This window comes from Struthio camelus, chromosome 9 (genome assembly GCF_040807025.1).
Source record: "Struthio camelus isolate bStrCam1 chromosome 9, bStrCam1.hap1, whole genome shotgun sequence".
Lineage (NCBI taxonomy): Eukaryota > Metazoa > Chordata > Aves > Struthioniformes > Struthionidae > Struthio > Struthio camelus.
Window position 1 is genome coordinate 28,162,860 of NC_090950.1, and position 13,429 is coordinate 28,176,288.

Here is a 13,429-nt window from a genome sequence, read left to right on the forward strand (position 1 = left end):
AGGCTTTGTGCATGCGTGGGCGTGAAGCACAGTGCAAAAGAAAAAAATAAGTGGTCAGAATAGGTTTGTTACGGAATCCGATAAGTTATAGGAAGCAAAATTAAATGTGTGGTGCTTACACGACGGCATGTTTTACAAGGGAGAAGGAAACTGTGCAGAAAATGCATGTTGCTTTTATTGTTGGTTTTCATTGCCTGTATTGTGGTGGATGCTTTATGCTACGGAGAGCAAGTTTAATTGAACCAGATCGCTGATTTCGTATAATAGGGGGCATGTTTTTTGTTTTGTTTTGTTTTCGGAGTTAACCGTTTCGGCGACTAGAAACAGGCAGCGCTGGGCTCCGCAGCCTCCGAGTTTCAAGGCAGCAAATAAAAACATATTACATAAAAACAAACACCGACCCTGCTTATCAAAGCCTCAATCTCTCTCTAATATTTTCCCTTGTATTTGAGATTTTTTTAATCACATCTGTCGTTCCCAGCCTTTCCCAGGACTGCAAAGCAAAGTGGACAGCTTCCATGTGACCGCCTAGTACAGGAGGTATTTTTTTACCGGGAAACTTTCGAGTGATTTTCTCCCTTCCTTTCCTTCTGGAGCTCAGAAAAGAAAATGCGCAATCTTCCCGCTGATTAAAGTCTACGTATTTGTCTTCAGGTTTATCGGGTTTATCCAAACTTTCGTGCGAGTGTGTGTGTGTATATCCGTGCTCCCCCTTCTATGCATTTGTAAAGTAGCCCCATCTAGCAATGATAAATATCCCTGTTGATCACTTGATTGATTACCTCTCGGAAAGGTCACGCGGGCTTGCAGTAATTTCCTTTTGCCTAAGGCTCCCTTTTCACTTTTACTCCCGCACGACAGCTCCAAGTACACAGGATCTTTATTTTTTATTTTAACCCCTAAATAGCTCCCCGAAAACAATGCATTGGCGAAAATGAGGAGGAAAATAAACTCCAAGGGTCCCCACTCCCCCAGCCCTCGCCGGGCTACGCTGTGCGCTGGTGTTCAGCAGGCACAAGCAAACTCCTGTCTCTTGGGGCTGGATTTCACGTTTGTGAGCCTCCCTCCCTTTCTCTCCTGTGGACTGAGAATTCGGATTTAAACAACCAGACAAGCTATTAATTTACCCATGCTACCCAGGGTCCTGAACCCAATTAATTTCTAATAATTACAGCCCAAGGGGGCTGGAGAGATCCCTCTGCCTCTTTCTAGCCTTGCCACTTCGCGGCACTGAGGTCAGCATATAATAATAAAGTGTATATTTTGAAAGTGATCAGCAGAACAGTGAGTTATTGCAATGAATGAAAATTGTTTCCATTTTGGCTAATTGAGCCATGGCTGAAAGCTGGAGTTCTGAGACTAAATAAAGAGGACTGTTTCATTTCAACGTAGACTGGAAATCCCTGCATAGCTTTTTGGTCACCCAGCAAGAAGCTTAATTTCTTAACAGCAAACCTGAAATCAAGCGTTGGGTAAACAGTATTAATAATTGCATTACAATGATTAAATTAATCTTACTGGTAGCTAGGAGAATATAGATTGAGATTGAATAACACGATGTAAAGTTCACTGCACAAAGACAATAGCACAACAAATACCTCGATGAAGAATTCCAACTTTTCTCCAAGTAGGCTTGTTCAATTATAATGCAAGGAAGAGAAAATTTCCTGTTATAGAGAATGCATTGAAACCTGTGTGTGAGGGGGTGTTTTTGGTCTCCCAGCATGAATTAGAAATAGGTTTAATTCCTCCCCTCAAAAAAAAAAAAAAAATCTTGTTGACCATGATTCTGCTGAAAACAAGCACACATCCACGCACGCCCGACCGTTCCGGCTTTCACTAAGCAGCGCTTTCCCATCCAGGAGGGAGCTAAGGGCTAGAAACGCGGACAAGCCTCCCCGCAGGAATGAAACGGATTTCCCGGGGGTCTCGCAGGGAGCTTTCGGGGAGGGGGACAAACTTGGCGAGGCTGCGGTGTGCGACGGACGGGGCTACCGGGAGGGCAGGAAATCGGCGGGAGGCAGCCGAGAGGCAGCCCGAGGCGGGGGCCGGGTGCCCCGGAGGGCGGCGAGGCACCTGCTGGGGCTCCCGGGGCCGCTGGGACGGCGGGCAGGTGGCGGTGACAGGCAGGCGCTGCCGGGGTCAGGGCTGCCCGCCCGGGAAAGCCGCATCTGCGCCGTCACGGCACGACGCGGCCCGGCCGCCGTCGCGAGGCACCCACGCGTGCTTTCCGCGCGGGTGTGCTGTTGGCGGGGAAGGGGACTCGTTAGCCCTGGTGGGCTTGCAGAGCAATCGAAAGTACGGGGGGCTGCCGCTTGGCTTGACTTGCGGATCCGCGGCAGAGCTAGGACAGTACACCTCTCCCCGTGCAGAGGCTTCGCCAGGGGCTTAGTTTAAAAGAGAGAGGGGGGAAGCTTTGCAGGGTTCCCGAGCGTTTTCGATTTGCCCGCAGGTCGCTCCGGGAGGACGTTTTGAAGACACCCTTTTAAAGAAGCCAACGGAAATGTCCTCTTCGTGAGAGAGGAGAGCAAGCTTAGAGTCGGAAAATGCCCACGCTCAAAGGGGAGCCCTGGCAGCCTGGGGTCCCCCTGCCGTCTCCGTCCCCCGCCCCGAGCATCCCCAGCGCCCACTCGCGGTGCCCGGCGGCCACCCTGTGCCCTGCGGCCGGTCGGGGGCAACCCCAGCCCGCCTGCAGCCGTCTCAGTGCAGGGCAGGGGGGCCCAGCTGCAGCACCTGCCCCTCACCGCCGGGGCTGGCCGGGCCGGGCGCCCCCGGGGGCTGCAGATCTGCGAGAGGGACGGGGATGAGGTGTTTGGGGCAGTGGGCAGGGCTGAGTCCAGCGTGGGTGTCCGGGGCACAGTCTTGCCCTTCCTCTCCTCCTTCTCCTCCGGCTCGAGGTGCGGGAGGTTTTAGCTAAGCCCCTGCTCGACTGCTGGGGTCACTCAGCAGCTGCGTGATCCTAAAAATGTCCTATTTGCAAATTAAAAATAATTACGGGCATCAGGACGGCTTTGCAGAGCGAGTTCGAGTACTTGCGCCTTTCTGTTGGATGTTTGGGGGGGGGGGGAAAGCGTGTGAGAAATGGTCCCCTTGCCCTACGGCACTGGAGCTGCGTATTTCTCGCGTATGGGGTGCCGGGGCCACTTGGCGTGGCGTGAGGGGAAGGCTGGCGTGGGGACGGGCGGGCGGGCGGGGGCGGCGGGCGGCCCCGATCCGCAGCACGGGCAGCCGGGCGGAGGGGGAAGGGGCGATGCTGAGGATTTTATTAAAACAAAAAGTTGAGCAGCGTGTATGTACTGGCGCAGCACCGAGTCTGAAAGATTGTAATTTTCTTTTATGGTGTCTGGCAGGATTTGCAACAGATATTAATGGGAACATAAATAGCGCATGGAAGGTATTGAACAAAACTGTTTAATGCAAGGAGGTTGTACCAGAGGAAAATCTATATGTAGTTTGGATTGATTCATACCTCGGACACAGCCATCCCCTAAAGGAGTTCCCAATTTCAGCACGCTCTCTCTTTGATTGGCAAGCCCTGTAATTAAAACAGATTAGAGCGGTCGGTGTTACTGTTTTAAAAGCACTTTTTCTGCCCAACTGGTGGTAGCTGAGCCGAGTTCAAGGTGGGGAAAGTGGGTGCGCTGGAGAAGTGTACAATTTAATGATATGCATACATAATCAAACTATATCTCCCCGTCTATATATACGCAGAGATCTATGATAATTGCGGCCGGATGAGAATACACTACTTAAATGTTGCAAAGACGCCAGAGCAGCATTAATATTATATAAAAAGCCAGCAAGAAAGCGTAATTTATTCCACTCTCCTACTCTTGCCACGGCGGGAGCAAAAGAGACTTCTCCCGCTGTAAAGACTCGCGGGCGCGCCGGCACGCGGAGCGCGCTGCCCGCCGCGGCGGCAGCACCCCCGCGCCGCGGCCGCGCTCTCGGTGGCGGCTCCCCGCGGCACGGGGCAGGGGCCGCTGGCGCAGCGCGCCCCGTGCGCCGGCGGGGCGGCGGGCGGCGCCGGGGGAGCAGGCGCGGCGGCCCCGGCGCGGCCCGGCCCCGGTGCCGGCTGTCAGGGTCCCCACCGGCGGTGATGGATCGCTGCAAACTTTTTTTGGCGGCGCTGAAATGTTGAAGAGCGGGGGGGAGCCGCCCGTGCGCATGTGCGAAGGTGTCCAAACTGACAATGCTGGAGAGATAGCGAGCCGGGATTGAGAGAAAGGGAGAGTGTGTGTGCGGGAGAGGGAGAGGAGAGAGGGAGAGGGGGAGCGAAAAAGGAGGAAAAGCTCCAGGAGGAAAAAAAAAAAGGCCCCCCCGCCAGCATCGGCCGCGGGACTGGCAGCATGCGATCCAAAGGCAGGGCAAGGAAGCTGGCCGCAAGTAGGTGCAATACCCCTTTCTCTTGGCTTTTCACCCTCGCTCTCTGCCATGTTGCATGATATGTCTGATGCGCCGCGGAGCTCGCAGGCAACCTGCCGCATCCCCGGCCCGGCCCGGCCCCGGCCTTAGCCCCGGAGCCGTCCCGGCGGGCGGCGGAGCATCCCGGGCGCGGGGGGCCGAGGGCCACGGCCGCCGGGAGCCGGCCTGGGGGCTGCGGGGCGCCCGGCGGGAGGTGGGGAAGGAGTTGAGGAAAAGTTCAGTGGCGAGCGCTGGAAGTTGCTGCTGCTGCCGGGGGCTGGAGGGGGGGGTCGAAGGGGGGGTTGCGAGAGGCTCCGGGCCCTATAGTGGGCGCTGTCGGCTGTCTGCAAGGGCTGGGGGCCGTGTGTGTGTGTGTGTGTGTGTGCGTGTGTGTGTATATGTGTGTGTGTGTGTACATCCATGCACACGGGAGGGTGGGGAGGGGGGAGCCAGCGGCAGGTCTGCTCCAGGCTGCGGGGGAAGGCGGCGAGTCTCGGGAACAAGTTGCCGGTGCAGAGCTCGCGGGGACCCCCCTGGCCCTGCCCGCCTCGAGGGCTGGTCGGCTGCCGGCTTGTGCCAGAAAAATATTAAAAAACAATATATATGTTTATATATGCGTAGCCGGGTAAAATCAAGCCAAAGCGGACACGGGAGCGGCGCACGCGTGGGGAGCCCGCTGTGCTGCAAGGAGGCTGTGCACGGGGGAGCCCTGGTGGTCCCCAGCGCGCAGCCCCGCAGGCGCTGTCAGCGCAGCGCGGAGCGGTGCGGTCGCAGCGCGGAGCCGGGGCGGCCCCCGCGGGAGGGGCCGGCGGCGGGGCCGGGCGCGGGGCAGCGGGGCCAGCGGGAGCCGCCCGCCGCCGCCCCGCTCCGCCGGGATGCGCCGGGTGGACGCGTGGAAGGGGCCGCGCCGGGGGGAGCGGGGCCGCCGGACACCGCGGAGCAGTTCCCAGCCTGCTGGAGTCACCCGTTAAAAGTTGATCTAAATGTTGTAATTTCAGGCGCCTTTCCAGCACTTTTTATACAGTTTGGCCGCCCAAAGGTCTCTATTCTGCTAGGCTAGGTCTCAGCCATCGACACGCAAATGCCGATTTATTTAATTATTTGTCTTACGCTCACTCCATCTGTTTCTCCTTTATGATAGGGATCTTTGCTTTTAACTGCAGCAGTGTTTTTAAAAAAGAGGGAAGCAACAACAAAACTTCGCCAGCTTTCGCGTCCTATTTTAAAAGCAGCTGATGTCTTTATTTTCACTGACACATCTGGGCAAGCTTCGCTTGAAATTCATGCCGATTGCAGCTTACATTCTCGACTGAAAAAATGGGCAGGCAAAAAAAAAGTCAGATGAAATGTTGCATAAGTTGCGTGACGTAAAAAGCAGATGCTTATTTACTCTTTATTTGTTAAGGGAAAAAATAGAGCAGCGTGGAAAAGGGGAAGCAAAATATCTCTGGATCATCATCAGCTTTTCTTTGAAGCTTAACAATAACAGCAACAACCTGCATTTGATTAGGTGATTTAAAAGTGGATAATCCAGCGCAAGGCGATTTGAATACAAATATGTTATTAAATCTCCAGGTTGCCAACCTTACTTTTGGGCTAATTATGTAAAAAGAGTGACACGTCCCCTACCAAACCGTCAGGATTTCTTTTCTTTCCCTTCCTTTTCTTTCATGTATAACGTTGCAAGGCTGCTCTTGCTGCCGCTGCTCTGCAGGGATAGATTTGGCCATTTACACAAAAAAAAAGTTTCTTCTTTGGGCTGCATGTCTTGGCTTTCGCTGCTGCAACAGCAGTTTCCCCCAGACAGATGCGTTGCATTATATAATCCTTCAGTTACAATCCGCTCATAAAGGAAATCATATTTAAAAAGCTGGGATTTTTGTATTTTGAAACACTGTTTCTTTTCCCCTGAAGAGCGTCTCAGTTTCATGGCAAGTGGAAGGAGGGTTGTAGGCGACCCTGGAATTTAGTCGTTCAGCAAGAAAAGTTTTCAGTTTTTCAATTCGTTCTTTCTGGGCTGTGAATAGAAAATGTTTTGTAGCCTTCACGCTATTACATGGAAAATCATATAAATTGGGATCAAATGCAATTCTTTTATTATTTCACTTTTACTTCTTTGTGCGTGAAGTAAAAAACGCCCCGATTGTGTGATTTTTCGCTAGTATTCAGGAAAGCTTTTTGCTTGCAATTAAGGGAGAATACCTGAAGAGCGCAATTTCTTAGCCTCTGTGTAAAATTGAAAAAATAATTTAAAGGATCCCCTCCCCCCCAAAAAAAAATCAGAAAAAACAAAAGAAGCCACGCTGGGAGTAGCCAGTTAATTTTCTAAATGCTCGGCTGCAAAAATAAGGGAGAAGACGAGGTAAAATCTTTCTCTCTCCCACACTTTTGGAAGGCAGGCTGCTGAGGAGCGGTGTGCGGAGCGCGGCCCGGCGGCGCGGCAGAGCGGGGCCGGCGTGCGGGGCCCGGCCGCCCGCAGCCGCGCTGCACCTGTGCGGCGGCCCCGCTCCGAGCTCCGCTGGGGCAGGACCCCTGCACCCGGGGCAGCTGCTCTTCTGCTCTGCTGAGTTTGTGCCCGCCTGATGAAATCGTATCCCTGAATAACCCCCGCCCCAGCACGGGTCCGCCGCAAGCCCGCACGCTGCCGGATCCCTGCAGCCAGCCTAGGGGTAGCCCCGAGCCACCCAGTAGCCTCATAAAGAGACAGAAGGTGATCAGATTAGGGGAACACACGTGAATAAGGAGGCACTTGTTACTTTTACACTTTATCACCACTTTTTTACAGGCAATTTAGTGCAGCCAAGGTAGATCCAGATCCCTCTAACCATCTGAGATAGTAAAATAACACTTTCCTAAGTTTCAGCAGGTTTTCCTGCGCCTGTAATTTGCCTCAGTCTAGTACTTAAAAGCCTTGATTGAAAAACAGAGCTGGCAAGTTTATTTGCCTGTTTAAGACTCTGTCCGGGAATTTGTTTTTGAGAAGGGAAATGTTTGCCATGTCCAGGCTCCCAGCCCTGTTAGCGAGGCTGTTTATTTGCCGTTATTTTACCATTGCCTCTGCCTTAGTACGTCTTTATTGCAGTTGGCATTTTGCGTAAATACGCTCCCCAGCCCTGCTGCCCGCTTCGCCAAAGCAGCTCGCCGTAGTTCGGGGCAGACGAATAAGGTGCTGCCGGCGGCGGAGGCGCGGGGCGGGGAGGCGGCGCAGCCCGGCAAGGGAAGACACCTCGCCCCGCGCCTCGGCACTGCCGCCCCGCCGCCGCACGGCCCCGGCCCGGCCCGGCCCCGCCGCTGCCCGCTCGGCCCGGCCCCGCGGCGACTCCGCACGGAGCCCCGGCCCCGCCGCCCCCGCCCGCCATGGCCCGGCCCGGCCCGGCCCGGCCCGGCGGCATCCCCGGCGCGGCACTGTCCCCGGAGGGCTTCTGAGCGGCGGGCTGCAGGCACCGGAGGCTCCGGGGGACGGCCGAGACGTTCCCATTATATGCCGGGCACATTTTCACGAGGCACTTCATTAACCCTTTTCAGGATGGAGAGCGTGTGTGTGCCTTTTTTTTTTTCCTTTCCTTTTTTTTCCTTTCCTTTTTTTCCTTTCCTTTTTTTTCCTTTCCTTTTTTTCCTTTCCTCTTTTTTCCTTTCCTCTTTTTTCCTTTCCTCTTTTTTCCTTTCCTCTTTTTTCCTTTCCTCTTTTTTCCTTTCCTCTTTTTTCCTTTCCTTTTTTCTTTTTTCTTTCCTTTTTCTTTTTTCTTTGTTCCTTTTCTCTTTTCTCTTTCTTTCTTTCTCTCTTTCTATCTCTCTCTGTCTCTCCTTCTCTCTGTTTTTCTCTCTGTCTCTCTCTCACTTTCTTGCTTTCTTTTTCTCTCTCCTGCTCTGTTTCCTTCCGTCCCTCTCTCTCTTTCCCTCTCTCTCTCTCTGCCTCTCTCTCGTTCTCTTATTCTCTCTTTCTCTTCCACGTCTCTTAGTCGGGGTCAATAGGCTTCATTGAATTTGGGAACTTTCTGCCGCTTGGGCCAGCACTGCCGCTGTGGTGCTGAGCCCCCCTTGCGGAGCAGCCCCTCGCCCGCTCCCCGAGGTTCTCCCAGCTGCTTCCCTGAAGTCTGTAGTGGTGGGGGGAGAAAAAGAGACACAAAGAAAAAGGACAGTCCAAAAAGCGAGCTCATTATTAATACAGCTCTGCTTGTAAATGAAAAATGTAACCCTTGTTAATTAACGCTGTTTACATGGGGTACAAGAAACTTAAGAAATGTTTCTACAAAGGGGAAGGAACTGTTTACAAAACTCTTTCAAAAGTGTGACATATTGCTGCAGTTCCAGCGCTAAAAAGCCAAACACACTTACACGCCTTTGAAGTTGGCTGGCTGAGGCAACATTATTTGACTCGGATTCAGATACTGCTTGTGGGTATAACTAATGGCTTTTACCTATTTAGTGGGCTGGGAGGGGCGAGGGCCTGGGCGCTGTGGCCATTGGGTCCCTCCAGAGAGCTGGGCCTGGCTCTCTGCCAGCTCTGTACAATGTCAACATTGAATATTTGAATTCCCAGACTCTATTTAACAAGTTTCTAAATAAATAAACTCATTGTGTGTCTGTGTTTAAAATTATTTCACCTCTTTCATAAAAGCTACAGCATCTTATTACACTGGCCTCTCAGGCAGCTTTTCCCCCCTTTTCTTTCCAAACAAATACAAACAGAGCTGAGCATATTTTTTTACTGCCTTATATCTCTCCCTCTCTCTCCTTTTCTCTTTCTGTCTCTCTCCTCATGAAGCGTGAGTGGAAGCTGCTCGGACACCCCACACGGTACTTAGTGGGACTGCTCTGTGCACCACGCTATCTAATCATAACTAAAAACAAAGCCAAGTTCAGAAAGTCAGTTAAATATTAATCATTTCTAAAAGGAGGCCCATGTGAGTGCCATTGCTGTAGCAGTGCCCTGTAGATACTCAATCATTTTGGCTGCTGTACCATAGGCAGGCTCCAGGGACAGCTTTCATTGTTGTTGCCATAAATGGCTATTAGTGTTCATATTCACCTATTCACCTAGTTATTCAAGCTCACATATGTGTGTATCTGTCTCTGTGTGCACGTGTGTGCATTTGTAACATACTCTTCTGTTTTTGGCATGGAGCTATATAGAAAACTTATATATATGGGAACACATACAGAGAGAAAGGCAGGTAAAATACACTTGGTATGTGCAATTGCAATTAATGTATGTCCTTGTTTAGAGATGAAATGCAGTATCTATAGATTTCTGGGGGTGCTGGCAGCCTGTACACCTATGTATGTACATCTCTACAGGCTTTGAAATTTTGTGGACCTACATAGGGAGCACAGACACAGAGCTGATATGTGTATGGACCTTGCCACTATACATGAGCCTGTATGTTGTTCCTTGGGATACTTCCCAAATGCACTGATTATGTATTTCTGTGCTGGGAATATTTGTTATAAAATATTTATTGATTTTACATGTAAGTAAAGATGTCCAGATAGAGAAGATATTTCTGGCTATCTCGGACAGTACAGTTCTCTGATAAAGTCATCTAAGTTGCTGAAGAACAGGTACATAGTGTGGTAGAACAAAAGAAAAGCAATAGTGGTTACTCTAAACTGCTGGAGGGTAGAGAAGAAAAGGGAATTGGGGAAGCAGGAGTTTTATAAATCTCAGCTAATGAAGCCTTGTCCACAGAAATTGCTTTGCTTTGCTGTAAACCATTTTCTAAACAGATGTACTTTAACTCTGGAAGGGCCTATTCAGACACTCAGACTTCCAACTAATAATTTATCATATTTGTTTATTTAAAGTTTAACTAGATTTGCTGTCATTTTTGGAGCAACTCAGTGCTCTTCTGCCATCATTTAATACAATCAATTTTATATCATTTTAGTTTAGTTAGGCAAGGAATGGCTTACAGAGAGGCTATGAGTTCCTACACGAAAAGCAGAAAGAGGTTTAATCATACATGGCTTTTCAAACTCGCATATAGAAGTATAATATTATCCAGTAGACAGAGCTAGAACTAAACAAATGCAGATTAGAAATACAGTTTATATTTTAAGTACTGAAGGTATTTAACCATTAAAACAATTTACTAGAGAGCTGGGTAGATTTCAACATCACTGGAATTCCTTTTTCTTAATTAAAGCTGGCTATTTTTCTAAAAAGATATGAGCTAATCCAAACAGGAATTAACTTAGGGAATTCATGTAGCCTGTATTATATAGGAGGTCAGAGCAGACCATTCCTCCTGGTTTTATAATCTATGCACCTAGTTAAAGCAGTGCCGTTTCATATGTAGACATGACCCAAGACTGCGATCACTGGAATGCACTTTTAAAAAACTAAATGGCCATTAAAAAAACTGAGTTCAGTTCAGACTATTGTCTGAATGAGAATGAGAAACTTGTTCACAATCCACTGCTCTTTTCCTTCAGTGCTGCTGTTTATAGGTATTGCAGGAGGCTCTGGAATTGCTCCGGTGCTGGGCTTGGGGATGCCCTGCCCCACTGTGTTCAAATGCCAATTGCAGGGCTAAGGCCCACAGGTGGATTTTACAGACAAGAAGGGAAGGAGAAATAGGATATACAAGCTGGGGGTAGAAGATGGAGAAGGGAGGAGGGCTGGGTTCACAAAGCTGCAATTACAGAAGCTGTTTTGTAATGGCTTTCCAGTGGTTTCCTGCCATGCTCTTAACTCTCATTCAGTTACCACTCCAGTTCTTAAAATCTAAACCAGGAACCAGACATGCCCAATATAGATTAAGATATGGACCACACCATCAATAAGCATCAGAAAGCGCCTCTAGGAACCCCATCACTGCAAGGGCTGCATGAGAGAGGTGTTTGCTGGCAGACGAACTCAGCTAAGGAACACAGAGGTTGTGGAAGGGGATCTGTATAAAGGAGCGGCTGGGGAGAAGTGGGTGTTGTTACCCACAGAGCCATCCAAGACTCTTTGTCTCTTTGCATTGCCAACTTAAGCACAAACATTAAAACGCCCAGGGGATAAAGGAACCAGGCCTGATTGCTCACTGACTTTATGCTCCCTCCCCTTTGTTTGCATTTCAGACCTTGTATCATCCTGGAACTATTTCCAGGCTATAGCAAGGCACAGTCCTTCTCCAGTGCTGTTGGAAGAAATGCGAGCCATACACTCATGTTAGAGGAGGGAAGTTAGCCTGCAATGAGTATTGTATTTGGTGCTAAATATCTAACAAAGAGAAAGAAATGTGAGCTAATCCAGCAATAGGAGCTGGGAAATGAAATACAATTCTTTTTATTTCAGGGTTTAATATTCTCGTCTGTTTCAGTGAAGCATTATCTTTTAAACTAGGATATATGCAATGACATAAAACCCCACTACCTTAAGGGAATGTCAAAGTTTGATCTACAAAATAAAGGAAATTCAAAGTTAAGGCTGAAATGTACCACATGGCCTCCAAGTCCCAGAAACAACAAGAGGCAAGGAAGTAGCTAAAAAGGTATGGTCTGTGCTTTAAAACTAGTCCAGCAACTAGTAAGCTGCCAGTGTTCATTGCAGATACAGAGCACACAGTTCAAGTAGTGATTTGTATTGACAAAAGAGAAGCTGATTCAACAAGATCTGTGATGATCTCATGTCTTTTTGGAAATCTTGGTTGAACTGTGATGGGCATGTGAGTTTTATGGGGGAAGGGTTGCAAGACTGGGCTTATTTTATAAAACAGAAACACTCTTTCCCCTTTGGCATTGACTCCTAGTGTTTAGAAAAGCATATATCAGAGCAAAATCTCCGTTCAGAAAAGAGATATAGTAAAATTATGGCTTTTCTTTTTTTTTTTAAATGAAGATTTGCTCATGTGTTTGAATGTGTGCACAACTTTTAGTCATGTTTAAACTCTTAACTAAGCTTAAATTACCTGTAAAATAATATGTAGAATGGAAACTGCCACATAGCTTTAGCCCTTGCTCCCTGACCCAAACCCCTATTCTAATGCAAAGCAGTGCGTTGTTCTGTTTCTTGATTATGGTAGGTTTAAAACCAGAAGAGCAAGACTTCTACAAATAGGTTATTTTTGGCGATCGCATCACTAGGTAGGTATAAAATTGCAAAAAATGAGTTCTGCCAGCTTGATCTCTGAGAGGGTTACAGAAAATGGAGAGCTTTGAGAATGTTGTAATATTATACTATTTTGTCTATTAGATATCATTAGATTACTACAATATTGAGAACTTGGTATCAACCAATCTAACAGATTTTTCCAGGTGGTTTAAATTAAAAAAATTAGCCATAAATATGTTTTGTATAACACGATTTATTATGGATGTTTATTGTGTGCAGTGGGAAAATGTTTGGTTTCAGATGATTTTGCTGCATACATGTACACTACTGAAACTGTTTATACTGTGGCAGCGTGTAAAGGTCCACATCTAATTTTGAGGCCTGTTACGCTACATGCTACACAAAACCACAAAAAGGTATAGTCCTTAACCTGAAAAGCCACATAGGCAACAGCATGTTGTATGGTACGTGTGGAACATAAAAACTTAGCAAGTGATGTTAGATAAAGCTAGAGGATGTTTCAAGACAAGTCGTTTGCTGGAGAAAGGGAGAATTAAATGATGCCAAACTCCAGTAAGTCTTATATTACTGCAAGGTGGCTCACCTCTGTCTAAGGGAATTTCTTCCGGTACCTAGATTCAGTGTGGTTCCAGCAGTCCTGGCTGTTATAAAGCCTTCCCTTTTTTCATTGGGAAAGGCATGGTTTGAGTAAGTGGAGGATCTTCGCTCACGTCGTTTCGTCACTCCAGATTTGCACTTCTGCAGCTGAGAGCCGGAACTAACCTGGTGCAGATAGCAAAATGGTGGCTGGCGTTCAGGGACGTTGAATCCTGAATTAGGCATGGGGGCTTTAAAGTGCTACCTGAGCACCGACTATCGGTTAAAACATTGATGCTAGTACTTAACCATTAAGGTCAGACCTCACCAAATTTTCAGCAGGCTGCATGTTTGCATGTTACTACTGTCAGACTGTACATCATTCTG

General features: G+C 48.8%; 1 protein-coding gene across 6 annotated transcripts in view; it reads left to right on the forward strand.

Annotated features, from left to right (window-relative positions):
• The first annotated feature begins 4,147 nt into the window (after positions 1–4,147).
• The window catches only part of MECOM (MDS1 and EVI1 complex locus), a 377,863-nt gene continuing 368,581 nt past the window's right edge, over positions 4,148–13,429 (forward strand). For 4 of the 6 annotated variants that reach the window (XM_068954365.1, XM_068954367.1, XM_068954366.1 and 1 more), the window contains exon 1: positions 4,168–4,386. In XM_068954365.1, coding sequence (XP_068810466.1) covers positions 4,350–4,386 — 37 coding nt within the window. In that variant the 5' untranslated portion in view covers positions 4,168–4,349. Of the gene's footprint in view, positions 4,391–13,429 lie in introns of all 6 variants that reach the window. The other 2 variants (XM_068954368.1, XM_068954370.1) reach the window with 2 other exon arrangements.